This window comes from Mauremys mutica, chromosome 2, assembly GCF_020497125.1.
Source record: "Mauremys mutica isolate MM-2020 ecotype Southern chromosome 2, ASM2049712v1, whole genome shotgun sequence".
Classification (NCBI taxonomy): domain Eukaryota; kingdom Metazoa; phylum Chordata; order Testudines; family Geoemydidae; genus Mauremys; species Mauremys mutica.
Genome location: NC_059073.1, coordinates 255,913,060 through 255,934,199, shown reverse-complemented (window position 1 = coordinate 255,934,199; position 21,140 = coordinate 255,913,060). Strand labels below are relative to the sequence as shown.

Genomic DNA, 21,140 nt, shown 5'->3' with positions numbered 1-21,140 from the left:
TGTACAGGATAGCGAGGAGCTGCGGTGTCTGGGCTTTGACAGTCTGGGAATTGGGCTGCCGGTGCCTTTAAGACCCAGCCCCAGGAACGCCCCCCCCTCTGCTCCGGGGCTGACACGCAGCAGAACTGAAAACAGCCTGTGCCCCCCCCCAACCCCAACACCCCCAGATCTGCGAGCCCAGCAGGTGGCTCATCCCGAGGGGCCACTGCCCCCCTCCCTAAACGGGGGTTTTGTCCCCGCACAGGGTCTGGCAGCGTCTCCCCGCCCCCCCTTAACCCCAGCTCCCACCCCCCACCCCCGATTTTTCCCCTTCAGCCTCTCTCCTGCCGCTGCCTACAGCAGCTTGACCCCCTCTGGCCAGTAAATTTCTGTCCCCCGCTCAGACCCTGGCAGCCCCCCCGCTGCGATTTGCCCCGTTGAGCATTTTAAACGCCCCCAAAGAGCAGGCAGCAAATCGTGAGTAGAAGTGAGGGCAGAGGCGACAGCGGAGGTTACTGGGCATGCTCAGTTCGGCCGCGCATGCTCAGTGCAGCCAAAGTAGCGAATCGGGAGCGGTTCATGTTTCTGTCGTTACAGACCACGTGTGACCTGAGGAGCCCCTGGAGGGGAAGGGAGGAGCCGGCGACACCATGTGAGCCGCTGGCGGGGGCGGCAGGAGCCCGCCGTGAAGACAGATGGGGTGAGAGAGAGTCAGCTCCAGCTGTCAGCGCGGCTTCAGCCCTGCCCCCGCCCGCGCCCCTCCTCCGCCGCGCGTCTCCCCCCGGCCTCGGGCAAACCATGGCGTCCAGCGAGGAGGACGGGGCCGGCAGCGGCTCGCTGGAGGAGAAGGAGAAGGGCAGGAAGAGGCGCCTGGGCGCGTTGGCCACAGCTTGGCTCATCGGCTACAACATCGCCATGACCGCCGGGTGCGTGCCGGGGAGCGCCGCGGGTGCAGTGCCATACAGCGGGCAGGCACGGCGGGGCGAGGGGGAGCGGGCTGCGGACAGGTGGCGGCCTGGCGACCGGGGGCTAGGGGCGGAAAGACTCGGGGGGGGGGGGTCTGGTCTGGCAGAGGGGGCTGCCTGCGGGGCTAGCCCTCGCCCGCCTGGCATTTCCTAATACGGTGCAGCGGTGCAGCCGCGAGCGCGTCATCTCGCAGCCCGGGGGGGAGGTTAAGTATAGCCTGAGCCAGGAATGCCGGGCGGGGCTGCCGGGGCAGGGGGCTCCCCTTGGCGTAAGTCACTGCGGCCGCCCCTGCACGCTGAACCGGCTCCGCGCAGAGACTGGAGGGACCTCGTGGAGGGGACTTGGTCCCCGCCCCCTGCCGCCTCCTGCCTGGGCTCCCTGCGCTGGAGCTGCTGGCTGCAGCCGGCTCCCCGCTCTGAGCAGGGCTTGCCGGGGTGGGCACACCACAGCAGGCTGACTGCCAGCTGGGGCACTGTATGGCAGGGCTGCCTGGGGAGGGGGGGAAAGTGGGGCAATTTGCCCCCACGAGAATATAGTATTCTATAGTATTGCTACTTTTTTTATGGAAGGGGCCCCCGAAATTGCTTTGCCCCAGGCCCCCTGAATCCTCATTTTCCTCCCACGCCAAGGGAGGGGACAATGTGGTACTGCCTGCCCGAAGTTTCTAAATAGCTTTGGTTCAAATTCTTGCTTTGGAGAGCACTTAGGAGACAGGCAACGTATATTAATTTCTTCCATCTGCCATGTTAAGAGTAACGTGCAAGAAATGACTACTACTATTACACTGAAAAACCATCTTGGCTTCAGTCTAAGCAGCATCATTGATAAATATTTAACTGATATTGAAAGGGTATTTTAAGACATTAGTTTCCTTCTTCCAGCTCCATCTTGGTCTCCCAATTTGCTGCTCTACAAATAAGTCTCTCAGTATTGAAAACAGAGGTTACAGATCAAATTCAACCCTGACATAAGCAGACAAAACTCAGTGGATTTGTACCCACTTGCCAAAGTTGAATTTGGCTCCATATGTCATTTCAGTTTTTGTCCTCAATTCAGCTACAGGTAGGGCCATTCCAATTTGAATGCATTGGGGTGGAACTGTTAATAAGCCCAGGAGTGCATTTAAACTGATGCCCAGTGTTACAATGGATTCTTTTGAGAAAATGTGGTATTGGTATTGAATGATTGTACTGAGTTTTTATGTTAAGGGAATTCTGGCTTATATTTAAGTGGTTGATGTATGTATTTTCATTCCTTTTAAAGATTTGTCATGTTAATAGCAGTAGTTTTCATAATATACTTAAAGTAAACTGATTTAATTTTCTGTTGAAAGGCTGAAAATTGTCAGACTCTCACAAATTTTAATACTTAGGGTAATTCAACATTGAAACATTTTACATAGGGAATTGTTGAAGTCAGGCATGGGGCTTTATGAAGTTATATTTGTGTTGGCTTAAATTAGTGTTTTTATTCGTTGTTTATAATCTTTGCTAGTTTGGAATTGCTAGGGAATACAATGAGGAAACATAACAGTCCACCCCTTGCTTTGTTGTTGTTCATTGTTCAGGAGCACTGGGCTCCTGCCACAGACTTTTAAGGTGGAAACATTCATTTTAGTTCTGATCCCTGCGAGTGCTGAAGCCCCACATCTCCCATCAAAGCCACTGGTAGTTGAGAGCCACCAGCACTTGTAAAAGTGGGCCCTTTGTTTCTTGATAGGAAAAAGAAGAAAGACAAACATTTCATCATCTTTTCAAACCGATAAAGTACAGTAGATACTCTTAAGGGAACACTGAAGGGTAATACTAGTACTGGCAAGTTTATTCACTCTGCAAGACGGTGCTTGTTAAACCAGGGTATTCCTAGAATTTTATTAACAATAATTGTGCTAACTCCTCTTTCTAATATGGGATTACATTTTGTCATTTGTACTGGTAAATGCATAGGTGGAGATGTTCAAAAGCAAAAATGGCAGGTAGGTGCCAAGTTCCATTGAAAGTCAATGGAGTTAGGCCCGTAACTGTCCTTTAGGCCTCCGAAAGCCTCCCTCAGGGGAATTTATCTTGTAGGATAGTTTGTGTTTCATACTGAATGCTTGTCTGATGTTGAGTGAAAGTTGCCATTTTTCTGTATGCAATACAGAGGCCCATATGGGACCAAAAAAAAAAAAAGTTGCAAGCTGAAGACCAAATAAAATGGTCTGTGGAAGTGCTTGTTTAAAGAATAACCTGTCTAAGCAAGAGACCTACCAACTTTTTGTTTTGTTTTGTAAGTCAGAGAAGACATTTCATGCTCCCTTTTTGTTGCAAGATGAGATTCAGGGAACCTTTTTGGTTTATATTTATTGCCTTTTTGGTCAGATAATATGGCTTCTCAGGGTACCTCTTACGTAGATACTGCTGTCACTTGCCATATTGCCAACCATATAAAAATCCATTATAATTCTCTTCTGACACATACTTTACTATAAAACACAAAACGTTTAGAACCCAGGACAGCCTTATTGTGAAGGCAACATGTATTGATGAAGTTAAAATAATCCACTGATTTCAGCAGTGGCTGGAGACCACCTCTAATTTTATACTCTACAAACATTTACTCAGATTTTACACTAGCCATAAAAAACCTAAATAATATCTGTGGGTGTTGTTTAACTGGCACTTGTGTTTCATTCTTAGGACAGGAAGTGGAATTCACCCTGTGCCCCAGCATTATGGAACCTTGGTAGTTACACAACATACTGGGGAATAGATGTAGAATAGGCATGATGAGAGAATCCACATTTGCAGTGTATGGTGGAGCCTAGTTCAATGTGAGTTCCAGGGCTTGTCTACACTACTGCGTGGGGTTGATCTAAGATACGCAACTTCAGCTACATGAATAGCGTAGCTGAAGTCGATGTACTTAGATCTACTTACCGTGGTGTCTTCACTGCAGTAAATAGACAGCTGGTACTCTCCCGTCGATTCCGCTTGTGCCTCTCATTCTGGTGGAGTACCGGAGTCAACGGGAGAGTGCTCAGCGGTCGATTTATTGTGTCTACACTAGACATGATAAATCGACCCCTGCTGGATCGATCGCTGCCCACCTATCCAGCGGGTAGTGTAGACAAGCCCACACATATTGAAAGAGAGGCTTGGAGGTGAGAGAAGCTATTGTCACAGGGTGTACCTATCCAGTAGTGTCCCCTTCTGGCCAAGTGTGGAGCTGTAGGTGCTCCCAGACTCACTTTCCCCTAATGTCATTAATAAGGTCACTGAGGCTTTACATGGCCTTCTGAAGGGTCTAGTTTATTAAAGACCCAATAAAAATACCAGCAAGCCCTCACCCCAGTATCTTATCTGGGAAACAGAGTCAGTCTCAGTTTATCATTTCCACCTGAGTCCACCACTCTCCTCCAACAGGATTCTCTCAGTTCAGGTCCCTTCTCCAGAGTCAAGCCTCTTGACAATTGCTGGGAAGAATTCTTTCCTAGAGCCAGAGGAGGGTGTGCAGAGATTTGTCAGCAGTAGCCCTCCTCTAGGGAAGCGCACAGTTCCTGGCAGGCTGGCCCTTCTGCCACTCTTTGGAATTCCCTACCCCTCTGAGCACACCTTCCAGGTCCCTTGCTCTGGTGAATTCTTCTGCCCTCAAAAGCTTCCTGTCTCAAGGATCCACCTCAGCTGATCCCTGGTAACGCTTTATCAAGCTCATTAGCTAATTAGCTACCAGCTAGCCACCTAGAGATTTAATTCCTTTCAGATGTGTCTGACTTGGCTTTTCTTTACAGGAGCCTGTAGGCAGGTCCCTGAGGCTCCTAAAAGGGCTACTGAGTCCCCTGCTAAGTGGCCACACAACTTCATGTAAGCAATATTTAGGGAATGCAGCCCCTATTCCCGGCAGGCTTCCTGCAGCTCCCATTGGCCAGGAATGGCAAACCGCGACCAATGGGAGCTGCGGGGGGCATGCCTGCGGACAGTTTTTTGATTATAGGTCATGCTGCTTCAGTGCTAAGGGGAACATGCTATTAGATAGGAATCTTTCAGACATTACTTTAACACAAGTCAGTGTCTAGTTCTCCAGCTAGAAATGAAAATCACTTATGTTTGAAGAATAGGGAATAATCCCAATGGTTTGGCCATTATGTCTCCTCGCTGGCATTGGCTACTGTCGGGAGACAGGACACTGGGCTAGATGGACCTTTGGTCTGATCCAGTATGGCTTATGATCTTTATGATCTTTTATGATCTTTAACATACAAACTACAGCCAGGCACACACTGGCTGCTATTTTTGCCTGGATTATCCATGCACAATACATGTAGACAACTTCGATAACACTCAAAGAAAGAGCAACACTAAATAAAAGCAAACTATTTCTCGCTAGTACTGTTTTGTAGACACCTGTCCCCAGACGCCTTCCATGCAACATAATTGGTACTTCTTAACTGAGATACTATATCCAGTACAACTGTTCATAAGCCCAGTGCTTAGGTTTCCACCTATGAAGTTTTCAACTTCTCTAAATTGAATCTGGTATGTCGAGATCAAGCTCAGTCAACGTAAACAAAACGTCTCGCAGCCCACCAGCGAATTACCTTGGAGGGCCACATGCCAAAGGTTGCCTACCCCTGCCTTAGGTTATTTAAAATTTATTTTAGCTCAGATTTGTTTTATCTCAATAAAGAAAGCTTTAATTTGACTAACAATTATTGCTTTCTTTATTTGAACAACAGCAGAATGTATATTTTAAAAAAACCCATCTCCTCTTAATGATTACCAAGATGTCAGTTCCAGAACTAACCACTTTGGCCAAAATTTTCAAAAGTGACTAGGGATTCTGGATGCCTGGTTTTTTAGTGCCCAACTTCAGACACTTTAAATTGGCCTGATTTTCAGAGGATGGGTATACAACACTTTCTGAAAATTGGACCCCTTTATTGGTGTCTCAAGATGGACACCCACAAACTGAGGCACTCAGAATCACTAGTTGCTTTTGCCAGTCTTGCCTTTAAGTCCTTATGCACCAGTCCTTCAAAGAGCTTTGTGTGGGTAGAACCCCACTCTCAGGGATCCCCTTACACAGAGCTCCTTGCAGGATTGAGACGAAGTTTGGAAATGTTGGCCATAGTGCTTTCTTTTCAATATGTTTTAAGAAAACAAAATACATATATTCAAATAATTTTTTTTAAATTTCATGTAAATTTTTCAGTTTCCTAACACTATGGAATTATGATAAACAATTGGGGATTTGAAATTATATTGGAAAAAGCCCCATAGTCTAGACTAGAACCATTACACTGATTTGTTCAGAGGTTTTCCAGTTGGGGACAACTGCTGGTATATGGAAAGTGGCTGGCACCTGAAGTTGGCGCCTTTTTTTTTTTTTAACATGCTAAGTCATGTTAAAAACAGCTAAAATATGTGAATGAATACTCTTTGAATAATAGAGATATGGTTCATACTATGGAAAAGAGAACACCTTAGCTATGTAACACAGAGGGCTCTTTGCAAAGAGAAGCAAGGCATTCTCTCTATACTTTTCCACAAAGTGGGGTACAGGAGCTAAATAGTTAATGGATTTTGCTATATTTTAAATTATATTTTCAATCTCTTTTTAAACAACACCAGTAGAAAATCAAAATTCTTCTTCAAATATTTGAGATGAAAGTAATGTAATGAATAATTTAGATACCTTGGTGTTCTTAGAATTCTCATTTGAAAATTATCCATTCTCTTTCTTTTCTAGGTGGCTGGTATTGGCTATTGCCATGGCACGGTTTTACATGCAGAAAGGAACATACAAAGGCTTATACAAAACTATTCAAAAGACACTTAAATTTTTCCAGACATTTGCTGTGCTTGAGGTAAATTTTTAAATGCTACACATTGCTTGAGAAAATATTTACCCTCAGCAAAAAAAAAACCCTTCATTAAAATAGCGTTAAGGATGAAAGAATATCTCAGAATTTCCAATGTTTCTAACTTCATTTATTTTTAAGGTGTTTTTTTGGGGGAAGGGGGAGGTTGGTTGAAGGGAATGGATACATATTGTAACATTAACTCTAGGCTACTAAATTATTTGCCTAGTATTTTTTTACATTTCAAAAATACTTAAGAATTGCTCAGTGACAGATCTTGAAAGCCACACAGGGCTCCGTTCCTTATGGACCCTATTCCTTCACAGACACCCTGCCCTCCTCCACGGGTGATTGCTTCTCTCTCATTCCCCATACAGGACTCATTATCCCCCATATGGCTTTCTATCTTTTGCTCCTTCCAGACTGGACTCACATGCCCCATACGGTTTTCTACCAATCTTTCATTGAACCATGACTTTCCATAAAGGGGCTATGCAAATTTTGCAAAGCACTCTGGAGGCTGAGTGCACTTGGCAAAACATGCATCAGACTGATATGGATGTATAATACATTCATCAAGTAGATGAATGTATATACTACATGTGCCTCATTTAACATATATGGTCATCTGTGTTTTGGTTTTTATATTATAATAATACCTTTACATTTCTAAATAATTCTATCTGAACCCATCAACACAAGTCATAGCTTTAATTAGCAAAAGAATTAATAAAATGTCTTCTGAAATGAACAACAAAGAAAATTTTAAAATCCTTATGTATCTGAAACACCTTATGTATCTTGCTTTAAATTTTCCAGAAAAATTCTGATCTGGATAAGATGTTGCATGTGAAACTGAGATTTGGTTTTGAAGCTGAAGAGCAAGGTGTGTGTATGTATATGAAAATCAGTCTTATGTAAAAGTTCCTTTGGTAAGCAAGTCAGTCTTGTTTCAGTGGTATTACAAATCAAGGGCCTGATCCTGTGAGGAGTGAAGCACAAGAATTCAGGGTACTTGGCACTTCACAGAATTTGGCCGTAAGATCTTTATTTTTGCTGCCGTTAAAGTCGATGAAAGTGTAGTCTGAATAAGGCGTAAAGGACCAAGGGTAAGCTTAGATTTATGTTAACAGCAGCAATGTCTTTGTTTATGCTGCAAACAGTAAAATGATTTTAAATGAGTGACTTTTAATTTATACTTATTTTTATTGACAGGTAGTCCACTGTGCAGTTGGTGAGTCTTTTGCTTTTAATGTCTCACTTAACTGATTACAAATATGAATTATGGGACATAGATAACGTATTTCTCTTTTTAAGGAATAGTTCGCACCTCTGTGCTTGTGACTGGGGTCCAAGTGAGTTCAAGAATCTTCATGGTGTGGTTTATAACACACAGTATAAAACAGGTGGGTTCATGAGCAAATTCTGTTTTACTCTTTACAGGAAGGGCTCATTATTAATACAAAGCTCATTTTAGCAGGAAATGTTATTTAACAAGTAATAAGATCTGGCAAATGCTCCATATAGGGGGCTCTCACAAACTTCAATCAGAGTTCTGCAGGTAGAGAACCTACAGGATCAAGCCTGTTGTTCAGGGGTGGGCAAACCTTTTGGCCCGAGGGCCACATCTGGGTATGGAAATTGTATGGGGGGGCCATGAATGCTCACGAAACTGGGTGTTGGGGTAGGGGAGGGGGTGAGGGCTCTGGAGTGGGGCCAGAAATGAGTAGTTCGGGGTGTGGGAAGGGGATCTGGACTAGGGTAGGGGTTTGGGTGCAGGGGTGTGTGTGTGAGGGCTCCGGCTGGGGGTGCAGGCTTTGGGGTGGGGATGAGGGGTTGGGGATGCAGGAGGGTGCTCCGGGCTGGGACCGAGGGGTTCGGAGGGCAGGAGGGGGATCAAGGCTGGGGCCGGGGGTCAAGGGTGCAGGATCCTGGCAGCACTTATCTCAAGCAGCTCTCAAAAGCAGCGGCATGTCCCACCTCCGTCTCCTACGTGGTTCCCGGCCAATGGGAGCTGCAGGGGCAGCATGCGGAGTCCCCTGGCTGCCCCTAGATGTAGGAACCGGAGGGGGGACATGCCATTGCTTCTGGGAGCCGCACGGAGCCATGGCATGCGCGGAGTGGGGCAAGCCCCCAATCCCACTCCCCAGCTGGAGCACCGGAGCAGGGCCAGCCCCGAACCTCGCTCTCTGGCAGGAGCTCGAGGGCAAGATTAAAACGTCTGAAGGGCTGGATTCGGCCCCCGGGCCATAGTTTGCCCACCCCTGCTATAGTTTACAGTTGCTTACACACAGGATGCTGGTAAATGCCATTGGAGAGGGACAACAGAGACATATTGGGTTGCTGCCAGGTTTGATCTGTCTGTTAAGCAAGATCAAAGGCTAGAGCTTCTGTTCATCAACAAATGTACCATACTGTCAACCATTCCACTTTGAAAAAGAACTTCAATTAGCACGTGTTGAATGTACATATGGAAATCATTCTTAAACTGAATGCATCTGGATAAACACTGTTGTGACATTTTACACTGGTGTTTTCTTTGTAGTTTGTATTAAATCCTTTCTCCAAATTTTTAAAATTAATATTATATTAATATTATATGTTCACAGCATGCCACTGTAATAGACTGTCATTAAAAAAAAAAACCTCCCAGCATATGAAAATTACTCAACTTCCCCCTGAAAGTGTTGTTTATGTGGTTGGTTATAGGTTTTAATGTAGATTCTGTTGTTTTGTTAGCCCAAGGAAAAATGGTCCAAGGAATCTATGATTCTCGTAATGAATGGACTAGGACTTAGAGTTTAGTTTGTCTGAATTTTATTTACTTTGCAGGGCTTGAAATTCCTATTCTCTAAAGATAAATATTGACTAATGGATCCCAACTTTTGGGTCTGTGCTCCTATGTGCGTGACTTGGGTCAGAACTTTTTTTTAACTCAAGGTGCTGAGCCTTTAAACTTTCTCACCAGCAGGTGGCACATGCCTAACTGCTGATGAGATATAAAAGCCAGTCAGGAACTGCTTCCATTGTCAATTCCCTTTTTATCTGCTCATAGAAGAGAGCTCTCTTATACACTTTGTTTCCTTTACCTCTCTTTTTTGTAATACTAAGTAGGTTTATCTTAAATTTTTTTAAAAGCTAAGTGTGTGCTGTTTTGCTTTTAGAAGAAATGAAAAAATGTTTAAGAAGTAGGGTGAACAGATGTCCTGATTTTATAGGGACAGTCCCGATTTTGGGGTCTTTTTCTTATATAGGCTGCTATTACCCCCCACCCCCTGTCCCAGTCTTTCACATTTGCTGTCTGGTCACCCTATCAAGAAGTGAACCATTTGTTGGTTACATTGAACGAGGAGATCGAGGCTAGGGCATATATCACTGATTCTCGTCGTTCTACTTTTATGTGGAACGGACTAAACCTTGTCCACCCAGCTCTTTGTTTCACTTGATTTCAGTACAGTAGGTCAAACTACATCAAAAAATCCCCATATCTAAACGTCTGAATGAATGTCTCATTGTTATTTCTTTGCATGCCTGAACATTCAGGGTCATGTGAGGGGATATGTAGTTAGAGGCCTGTTAGTGATGATAGCCAGCCTCAGATCTCCCTACTTGTCCAGGAGATTTGCGAGGCAGCCACATGGAATTCTCTACATCAGGGGTCGGCAACCTGCGGCACGCGAGCCGATTTTGAGCGGCACGCAGCCGCCTGCCGCAGTTCTGGCCCCCAGCCACACTCAGCCCCACCGCTCTCCCCTGCGGGGGCAGGAGGCAGAAGCTTGGTTCTGCGGCAACCAAGCTTCCTTCTCCCCCGCTTCTTCCCCCAGAGTGGTGCTTTCCTGCCCCGCCCCCTCTCCTTCCCTGCGCCAATCAGCTGATGGCCCTAGCGAGGGGGAGGGATGAAGAGCAGCAGCATGCAGGCAGTTCCCTAGAGGGGACAGAGAGAGGTAGGGACGGAGCCTTGGGGAAAGGGGTGGAACAGGGCATATCTCTTCCAGCCCCGTGCCATGAGCCGCTCAGGGCAGAGGGCTGGGAGCACCCCTACGGGCTGAGCACCCCAGCCCTCTGCCCTGAACCCCGCCCACCCCAACACAGCCCCAGCCTTCTGCTCTGCATCGCCACAGCCCCAGCCCTCTGCCCTGAACCCCCTCCACAGCCCCAGCCCTCTGCCCTGAACCCTCCCACATACCCAGCCCTCTGCCCTGCACCCCCACAGCCCCATCCCTCTGCCATGACCCCCGACACACACTCAGCCTTCTGCCATGCACCCCAGCCCTCTGCCCTGACCCTTGACCCCCCCCCCACACCCAGCCTTCTGCCCCACACCCTTCACACACCCCAGCCCTCATCCCTGAACCCCCCACCCCCACCCCAGCCTTCTGCCCTGACCCCTGAAACCTCCCCATCCAGGTCTGGGGTCCCAGACGCAGGCCCTGCTCATCCCGCTGCTGGCCTAGGTGAACAGAACCCCAGGCTGGCAGCGAGCTGAGCAGGCTGGCGGCGTAAGATCCGCATTTTAATTTAATTTTAAATGACGCTTCTTAAACATTTTGAAAACCTTGTTTACTTTACATACAATAGTTTAGTTATATAATATAGACTTATAGAAAGAGACCTTATAAAAAGGTTAAAATGTATTACCAGCACGCGAAACCTTAAATTAGAGTGAATAAATGAAGACTCGGCACGCTGCTTCTGAAAGGTTGACGACCCCTGCTCTAAATACTTATTCAAAGCACTATTGCTTGGATTTAGCATTCTGACCTAAATCCAGGTTTATCCTATCGGTGGTAGCCTCTTATCTACTTTAGGTGGAGAGTAGCCTAATTCTCTTCTCCCTTAGCTATATATTTGAATATCTTTGTACTTTGGTTTGCTTGTTTTTTTGCTTTTGTTATTGAGATATATCCTAACCCTCTTTATTTTTTAATAAAAGTTAAATCTTGTTTCCAATTTACACATATTGAGCCTAATTTTCAGAGGTGCTGAGCATCTGCACCTCCTAGTTGTGATGTTCAGCATCTTTGAAAAGCATTTAAGCTTTGTCACTAGGTTGCATTTTGTTGAAAAACAGTGTTTCCCTTTTCTGTGTTTGGAACAAAAAATGTCTCTGATTTTATTTTACAGAAATCCCAGGAGGTTTTCAGCCTTCAGGCACAGAAGTCTATTACCAAATTCATCCCCTTTTAAAGAAAATAAATAAATCACTTGTGTGTAATTCTTCTTCTCAGAAGGTATTATTTGTAAAAGACCCCCAACCATCATCTTTGCACAGTTGGGGATTCCCCCTTCCCCAAAGGATCTGATGTTCTGAAGCAGCAGGTAGATACCCACTGGTGAGGCAGTTTAATGACTCAGAACTTGAATCTTTAAAACACTGCAAATGAGTATATTCACCCACAGCTCTTGATCCTCTCACTACTCCTCCTTCAGTGATCGACCCACTCCCAACTGCCTAACTGTCTGCAAACTCCTGTGCACTCCAACCTGATCTCCTGCTACCAGGTTTCACTTTGTAGCCCATGGAGCACACTGAACAAAATGGAATTCTCTAGTGTATCAGGGAGACATTAGTAAGCAGGTGTGGGGGAAGCAACAAGAGACATGGGCTAGGTGAATATAAGAAGACAGACAAGACAAAGAGTAGTGTGATGTGATGTTTATCCAGTCTAAAATGGAAGAGAAACATTCAGGGCCGCCCAGAGGATTCAGGGGGCCTGGGGTCTTCGGTGGCGGGTCCCGGGGCAGAAGGACCCCCCGCCGCCGAATTGCTGCCGAAGACCCGCCCCAGGACCCACCGCCGAAGTGCCGGAAGGACCCCCCCCCGCCACGGGTCTTCGGGGCACTTCGGTGGCGGGTCCCGGAGCGGAAGAACCCCCTGCCGCCGAATTGACAACGACGACCCGGAGTGGAAGAAGCTCCCGGGCCCCGCGAGAGTTTTCCGGGGGCCCTGGAGTGAGTGAAGGACCCTGCTCCAGGGGCCCCAAAAAAACTCTCATGGGGGCCCCTGCAGGGCCTGGGGCAAATTGCCCCTCTTGTCCCCCCCTCTGGGCGGCCCTGGAAACATTATACATAGTATTTTGAGAAAAAGAAAGCGAGAGAGAATAAACACAAACAAATAGACCAATAATCAGAAGAAAGAGCAAATTAAAAGGGCAGATGCAGGGTAAACAAAAGAAGGAATTAAATCAACTAAATAGTTCGTGTTTTGATGTATTTACAATGGTTACAGTCTCTTTGTACTGCAGTTAGCAAAATTTCAGTATGTTGGTGAATATCTGTAATAGAAAAGTTAACATGATGGTGACTACAGCTGCTGATTATTGATACTCAAGTTTTCCTTCTTCTCAAATCCTTAGTTCTTTTCCAAATGTCTTAAGTGGAAGCCTATTGCCGCTTGCATAGAAAATAAGTTTAAGGGTGAAGAAAATGTTGGTTCTTTATACTTTCACAGATCCAGAATGAGGAGAGCGTTATTCTTTTTCTGGTCGTTTGGACTGTGACAGAGATTACACGATATTCCTTCTACACATTCAACCTGCTCAACCATTTGCCATACTTCATTAAATGGGCCAGGTGGAGATGTCTTGCAGTTTAGTTTCTCACAGTTCTGTGCATGCTAATTTCATGCATGCTGAGCTAATACACAGGAGAACAGATGTGTGAGCTTTGGCTTTGTGTCAGAAGAATGCGGTTGGTTGCTTTGTTTATTTAGGAATATTGCCATTTGGTTTAAAATGTAAAGGATTTTTATTTTAGCTCAGATAATTGGATGTGATTTGTTTTTTAATTTCTGTGTTTGATAATTATTTTCATTTACTAGTCATCCCTTTGTTTTATGCTTGCAGGATTACCTTTTAACTTTTAGAAATTTAAGTTGCATTTTGAATACAATTTAAAATGTACTAAATTATCTTTTTTTTAAAAATGATCATACCATGTATCCTCTTACACTATGCAATAACGAAAAACAAAACCTTTTATTGCCAGAAATCTAGTTGTTTACAAACATAGGCCCACATTCTACAAGGACTTACCCATAGACACTGTGAGTGCTGACTGTGATGGGACTACTCCAAGTGCATAAAGTTGAGCACATATAAAAATCTTTGCAGAACTAGGGCCAGAGTGCCCACTCAGTCCTGTGAAGTTGCTGGGAGCTTTGGGCTCTGATCACCTTGCAGACTTTGTCCCTTATTCTGTATTCAGTTTATGATTTAATTAGAGGTTTTACAAAACCTTCGTTAACATTTTAACTAGCTTAGCACAAACAACAAGGGCATCTTTTTTTATAGAAGTAACCTTGAAGTAAACAATACTTGAGTATGTTACTGTATGTGAAATACATTATTGATTGTGTTTAGGTAGGGTATTTACCATGAAGATTAACTGGATCAATTGCATCCTCTGTAATTATTGAATGAAAAGTAATTATATATACAGAATAGACTTTGCTTTTTATGAAGCAGATGAGTCTTTTTAAAAATTCATTATAGATTATTATTTGTCATATTTGTCCAAAAATATATTTTTATTTGTTCATCTATTTTGCTTTATTTTTGTTTTGTTTTGTATTTCAGTTCTGATTCTTCTAATGCACTTCTTTGATATGGCTGATATTTATGTCCATTCTTATAACAAATTGTCTTTCTGCTCATACAGTATGTGGTAGGTTTTGGCATGTTTAAGACTAAATGGCAAACTTAAAAAAATAAACAGTTAAAGATCCCCTGTCCTTTAATTGAATATATATTTAGGCTTTAAATTTAGAATCATATTTGAAAAATATCAAACTATCAGACACTCCCAATGCTTCCAAGTTAGAGGGTTTTTTCCATTCAAAATATAATAAGGCAGTAGGAAAAATAGTCATTCTGACAAAAGAGCCTTATACATGTGTGAAATATACAGGAAAACAAACATTTGAAAATTAGTTCTTCTGTTGCATATTTCACCAAGGATTGACATCAGGAATCGGGGGAAATTGATAGCTGGCACAAGTGGGCACAAATCCATTGGCTTATCTGAGTTGTGTCTTCTCTTCTCTCCCTGCCTCCCCCACCTCTTCCCCTCGTTTGAGTGTTGTCCTTTTTTGAATATATAGATATATATCAATACACACGTGCAAACCATAGTAAACTTCTATTTAATGCTTTGGGATCACTAGCTTTTTATTTTGAATTTTAAAAGCTTTGTCTTTCCCTATTAAATAGAATAAATACACCTACATTTTAATTCAGAATACCCCATTTTTGGTTTGTTTCTGTTCTGCATATGGCCAAGTTGTATTTGGAGTTATGCCATCAGTTTCTTATTACATCTCACCTAGTCTGTTCTTTTTGATGTATGAGCCCTCTAAGCCCATCCATTTCTAGAGAGTTTCATATTCAGTTGCTGCCATTTTAAAACTCATCTGGTTTGGTCATAGAATGCATATTGTAAATTTATTTCAGACCCTGTGAGGCAGCTGTCATTGCTTTCTCCAGCCTGAACTCAAGAGGACAGTTCTTTATGAATGATTGCATCTGTATGTCTTACCTTGCATGAGAATTTTTCAAAACATTGCTGATTTCAGTTTCTTACTTTTCCACCATGTATGTAGCATATGGTATTCAAAGTAGTTGGCTTCTTTCAGTGCCTTTGCTTTATCATTTATTTGAAAGTTGGTCTGTTTGTTCTAAAATGGGTTCATTGTGATATCTGGTCTCACGCACAAATGCTTTTGCATCAGTAATTCCCATTCATGTAAATGGCAGATGTAGTACATGGTTAGATTCCCCATATGACAATGGGAGGAACAGGCTTTCTAGGTATCTTAAGATTCCATTAACTTCAATAGAATTACAATGGGGAAGGGATGCACTTGGACCAGTGGCATGGGCTGTGACGAAGATATGTATTCCTACTTACTGTTGGTCCAGGCCTGCTCCCAGGCCAATCAGTGACACCAGGATCAGGCTCTATAAGTCAACCAAAACAAGATTATTGGATGATACAACAGTTTTCCAACCTTTGACTCTTTATCTTTAACATTGGAAAAACATTAAAAAATTTTGATATTACTGCAAACTAAATGTAAGGGCTTAAGGCCAGATCCTCATCTAGTATAAATCAACATAACTCTATTAAAGTCAGTGAAGCTGTGCTCATTTATACCAGCTGAGGGTCTGGCCTTTGGTTTTCTCTTGCAGGAAACTACTATAGTTCATTGCTGTGCCACTAATCGTCAAAAGAAGAAATGTTACAACACAAATTTATTTTAAAAAAAAATAATTCTTAGATTTGTTTTTCTTCAGATACAACTTTTTTATCATCTTGTATCCTGTTGGAGTTGCTGGTGAACTTCTAACTATTCATGCTGCATTACCTTATGTGAAGAAGACAGGCATCTTTTCACTGAGACTTCCCAACAAGTATAATGTCTCTTTTGACTACTACTACTTCCTTATTATTGTCATGGCCTCATATATACCATGTAAGTATTATTATACTTTAATAATACCAAGAACACAATAATACATTATGCAGCCATTCTCAAACTGTGGGTCAGGACCCCATTTTAATGGAGTCGCCGGGGCTGGTGGTTAGACTTGCTGGGGCCAAAGCCCAAGCCCTGCTGCCTGAGGTCAAAGCCCAAAAGTTTCAGCTCTGGGGAGGGGCTCGGGCTTTGGCTTCAGCCCTGGGAGGCAGGACTTAGGTTATAGGCCCCCTGCCTGGGGCTGAAGCCCTTGGGCTTGGGCTTTGACACCCCCCTCCACTCCCCTGCTCAGGGTGGCAGGGCTCCAGTGGGCTCAGGCTTCAATCCCCCTTCCTGGGGTCTTGTAGTATTTTTTGTTGTCAGTAGGGGGTCTCAGTCCATTAATGGCTATTAGCCAGGATGAGTAAGGAATGGTGTTCCTAGCCTCTGTTCGTCAGAGGGTGGAGCTTGATGGCAGGAGAAAGATCACTTGATCATTACCTGTTAGGTTCACTCCCTCTGGGGCACCTGGCATTGGCCACTGTTAGCAGACAGGATACTGGGCTGGATGGACCTTTGATCTGACCAAGTATAGCCATTCTTATGTTCTTATGCAGTGCAATGAAGTCTAAGAATTATAGGCACAGCTCGCAGAGACGCCTGTAGTTAATGTTGCCTAATACTTTACTTTATAGGACCTAGTTAGTTTAAAATTTTGCCACGCTTTTAACTGCTTAGGCAGAAATTTTTCATGCTTGGTGTCTGACTCAGGTTGAATATATTTGGAAAGCTTCAGTGAAAATAGTTTAGCCATTTCCGAGAACAAGATTAGGGAGAAATAAGATTTGTTGCTTATGTTAAAAGAATCCTACTACCATTTTGTTGAGAAGCTCTAGCCCCTCCACTGTTTGGAGAAAGGACTTGAAATTTGGACCACGGTTGGTGTCAAGGATGTGCATTTTGCAATCCCCATGAAAATCCATCTAAAATTTGGCCTCTGAAAATCATTGTTTGCACATACTCAGTAAAGGTTTGTTAGAGGCTAGCAGCAAAATTCTCTAAAAATTCCATCTGCACTGAGCATGTTGCGCTTCACTCCTACGGGACTTTGTTCCAACAACACTGAGCGTGCTTCAGACCAGGGGAAGCAGGACGTTTCCTGCAATTGCTCACTCCTGGGAGCCACTATTGAATTGGACACATAAACTGATAGCAGAGAGACTGTCTCTCCTGTATTCTCAGAACCGAGAAGCGGTCTCAATCAAATGCAGAGAGATGAGGAGCAGCATGGGCATGGGGCAGACTCGGGAGGGATAGAGGCCGGGGGGGGATAGGAACAGGTGAGATAGGGACAGGCTGGGGGCAGGGGGAGTTGAATGGTGAAGAAACAAAGGCAGGCTGGGAGTGGAGGCTTGGATAGGAGCAGAATAGGATAGATGCAGGGAGGACAGAGGCAGATAGGGATAGGTTGGGGAGGGTTATGCAAGGGGATAGGGCAGAAGGAGGATGTTGGAGATGACGGGCAGAAGGATCTGTGACCACTAGAACACACTGCCTTACAGAATTTGAACTGGGTCCTGAGCTTCCTGGGTCTCACTGTTTCTCTACTGTTCTGCAAATATATTGGAAACCCACTGGCAAACTGAGAATTTTAAACCAATAAGCCCTACAACTGTACTTGGCAAATTGGTTGAAATGATAATAACAAAACACCTGGAATATTGTGATTGATAGGCTCTAACCAGAATGCATTCTGTAAAATAAAATCACATCTCACTAATCTCTTAGAATTCTTTGAATGTGTCAGTAAACTAGTGGATAAAGGAGCAGTGGTTGACATAACTTATTTCGAGTTCCAAAAGGCCTTTGACAAGGTTCCACACAAGAGGCTATTAAGGAAGCTACATAATCACAGGGTGAGAGGCAAACTCATGTGAAGAGAGATTTAAAAGACTTGGATTGTTTACCTTAGTAAAGAGACAGATAAGAGGGGACATGATAAAAATATCTAAAATAACAAATGGTATAGAGAAGGGAGATTGGGAGTTTGTCTTCACCCTGTCCCATAACAGAAGATCAAGGAAACATTCAGGGAAATCAAAAGGTGGGAAATTCAAAACTGATAATACTCTTTCACACAATGTGTAATTAAACTGTTGAACTCTTTGCCCCAACAACTCTTAGTCGTTGATGCCAACAATTTAGCAAGATTCAAAAAGGGATTACATATTCATATGGATTAAGAGAATATCCAGAGTTATAATTAATTATAACAGAAATTGTGGACTTTTATAAATTTTATAATTAATTATAACAAAAATAAATCTTATGTTTCAAGGGTTAAGTCAGTGTTTAACTATTAAAGGTCAGGATGAGATCTAATGTGAATGACAGTTTATCCCACATCTACATAGTGTATGATTTTTACACCTGTCTCGGAAGCATCTGGTACTGGTCACTGGACAAGATAGACAGTGGGTCTGATTCACATTGGTAATTGCTACATTCCTATGTGTCTCATCCCTTTTTAGTGTTGGCCCACAGTGGATAACAGCTTGCTACTGCTGTTTGTTGCAGCATTAGCTTAAGTGGCTGAGGTCTGTGCTATGAATCTTAAGATTTCAAGCCTGCTGATGAACCATGAAGGGATCAGTATGGTTCCACATGAAGGAATTTTTGGTTTTTCAGTTTACTTTGTTTAAAATTAGGAAATTACACACAAAGAAACTAGATCTAGGCATACTTCATCCTGCCTCAGTATGGGGGCTGGACTAGATGACCTCTTGACAGGAGCAGTGCCAGGGTTTCTGGCACCCTAGGCAGAATTCAGGGGGCGGCATTTTGTGTGCTCCCCACGGGGCACGCAGGAGCTTCCAGTTCCGCTCCCATCGCACCGCCGAAGAAGGACCCTCCGCTGAAATGCCGCAGGTGACAGCGGCAGTAATTGAGCTGCTCAATTGATGTCGGCGGAAGGTCCTTCTTTGGCAGGAGCACGATGGGAGCGGAACCGGAAGCTCCCATGCGCCCCATGGGGAGCGCACAAAATGCCGCCCCCTGAATCCTGGTGCCCTAGGCAACCGCCTAGGTCGCCTAATGGAAGCACTGGCCCTGCCTCTTGATCTCCCTTTAGCCCTACAGTTCTATGATTAAAATAACATTAAGATTGCAAAGTCAGGCACCCTGGTGCATATGTATTATGATACAGGGTAAAAATTTCAAAAATCCCTGAGTGACGTAGGTTCCTAGATCTCATTGAAAGTCAGGAGGCTTAGACACCTAAGTACCTATGTCCCTTTTGAAAGTGGGACTTAGGGTCCTAAATCTGTAGATGATTTTGAAAATTGTACCCATAGTTTTTAATTCCATATGACTTTTTTCCCCACAGAAACCCTGTTTTATTCAATGCACAGGATGGATTGTGCTCTGGGTATGAATCAGGAATATGTGGTGAAGGAGACTGTTGTCTCTATGACCCTGCCTCATTTGTTGCAGAAGTTGGAAGGTGTGCAGTGAAGGAGGCAGGGGATTGCAGGAAGAGAAAGGATAGTCTTGTGCTTAAAGAAGTTGAATGCTGCTCTAGATAGTTGGATTCTATCCCTGCCTATGCCACGGAGTTCTTATGTGATGCTGGGCAAGTCAGTTAAATGGAACTAGTTATGTGTTCCTCATTTTCTGGATGCCCTACCTGAGTCACCTGTGGCCTGATATGCATAGGTGTTGAGCACATACAGCTGTAACTGAAGTCAATTAAAGCTGTGCATCGATATAATAAGATTTCGACACTGTCACTCTGTGTGTCACTTTGAAGCCTAGAATGTGTGTGGAAACAGCTACAAGCCTAGCTGTTAGTTCTTTTTGTTCAGAATATCTCCAGGTTCAGTCATCACTGGGATTCATTGTACCATCCAATTTTTATGTTCTCAGACATTTTCAGCATTTTTACATACACAGCTTTACAAATTCCACCCATGTTATAGTCACTAGCTGAACTTGTAAAGTGCTCTGAAAAGAATGTTCAGGCTCTAGGCATCTCAAATTGAGCACCCAAAATTAATGGACACTTTTGGCCTTAACCTCTCTGTGGTGAGTCTCTTTGCTCCTATCTGTGAAGTGGGGGTAATAATACCACATGCCTGACAGGGGTGTTGTAAAGATAACTTCACAGGTGTTAATGAATTTATCAGATACAACATTGATGAGCACCACGGAAAGACCTATAGGAGATGGAGGGGGGTGAAGTGGGTAGGATATTACAACAATTTCTGTAGGACAAGAGGGAGATAAGTTTGTATCCTCCTCCCAGTCCTGACCCATTTAGACCTTCCTCAGCACAGATCCTGGACCACATGGAAGAGTCCACAGGGCCATGGAGGTTGCTGAGAAATCATTGACCCTACTTCCACAGCCAAAGGGTTGGAGAGAGATCCATGCACAGATCCCTACATGGATTTCGGTGGTGTGAACTGTCCCATGAGTGTTTAAGTCACAGTTTGCCATAATAAGCAACCCAGTGTTACTTGCTCCATCGCTGTAATTTTTCCTCAGCTGAATAGTCTACAGTTAGACATGTATTTTCCCTTTTTTCCTCTAATTTGTTTGTTTATTCTTTGATCAAGTGTTTCCACAGCTCTACTTTCATATGCTGTGGCAGAGAAGAAAGGTGCTTCATGGAGAAGTGATTGTAGAAAAGGACGATTAACGGTGCTGTTTACAGAATAATAAGAAATGGAAACAGAACATTTCATGTGATCCTTTTGAGTCCAAGTTTTAAATCATGGAACAAGAATAAATGGCTGTGCATGAAATAACATGGATTGTATTGTTTTGTAAATTCAGTATGTCTTCAGACTTTGCTTTACTTTTGATTCTTTTATTTCATTGGTTGGTTGTTTCCTCAGACAA

General features: G+C 43.9%; 1 protein-coding gene across 3 annotated transcripts; it reads left to right on the top strand.

The window, feature by feature from the left end:
- Window positions 1–488: 488 nt before the first annotated feature.
- On the top strand, window positions 489–20,937 carry HACD1 (3-hydroxyacyl-CoA dehydratase 1). 3 transcript variants are annotated; one of them, XM_045007446.1, is made up of 7 exons: window positions 489–905; window positions 6,673–6,790; window positions 8,000–8,018; window positions 8,102–8,190; window positions 13,236–13,357; window positions 16,078–16,256; window positions 20,855–20,937. In XM_045007446.1, exons 1-7 carry the CDS (start codon window positions 520–522, stop codon window positions 20,935–20,937), a joined length of 996 nt encoding a protein of 331 aa, XP_044863381.1. In that variant the 5' UTR covers window positions 489–519. The 3 variants fall into 3 exon arrangements, with proteins under 3 accessions (XP_044863381.1, XP_044863383.1, XP_044863382.1); XM_045007448.1 differs by lacking the exons at window positions 13,236–13,357; window positions 20,855–20,937 and adding exons at window positions 7,604–7,670; window positions 11,909–12,103 and having other exon boundaries at window positions 8,108–8,190; window positions 16,078–16,213; XM_045007447.1 differs by lacking the exons at window positions 13,236–13,357; window positions 20,855–20,937 and adding exons at window positions 7,604–7,670; window positions 11,909–12,103 and having other exon boundaries at window positions 16,078–16,213.
- Window positions 20,938–21,140: the final 203 nt, after the last annotated feature.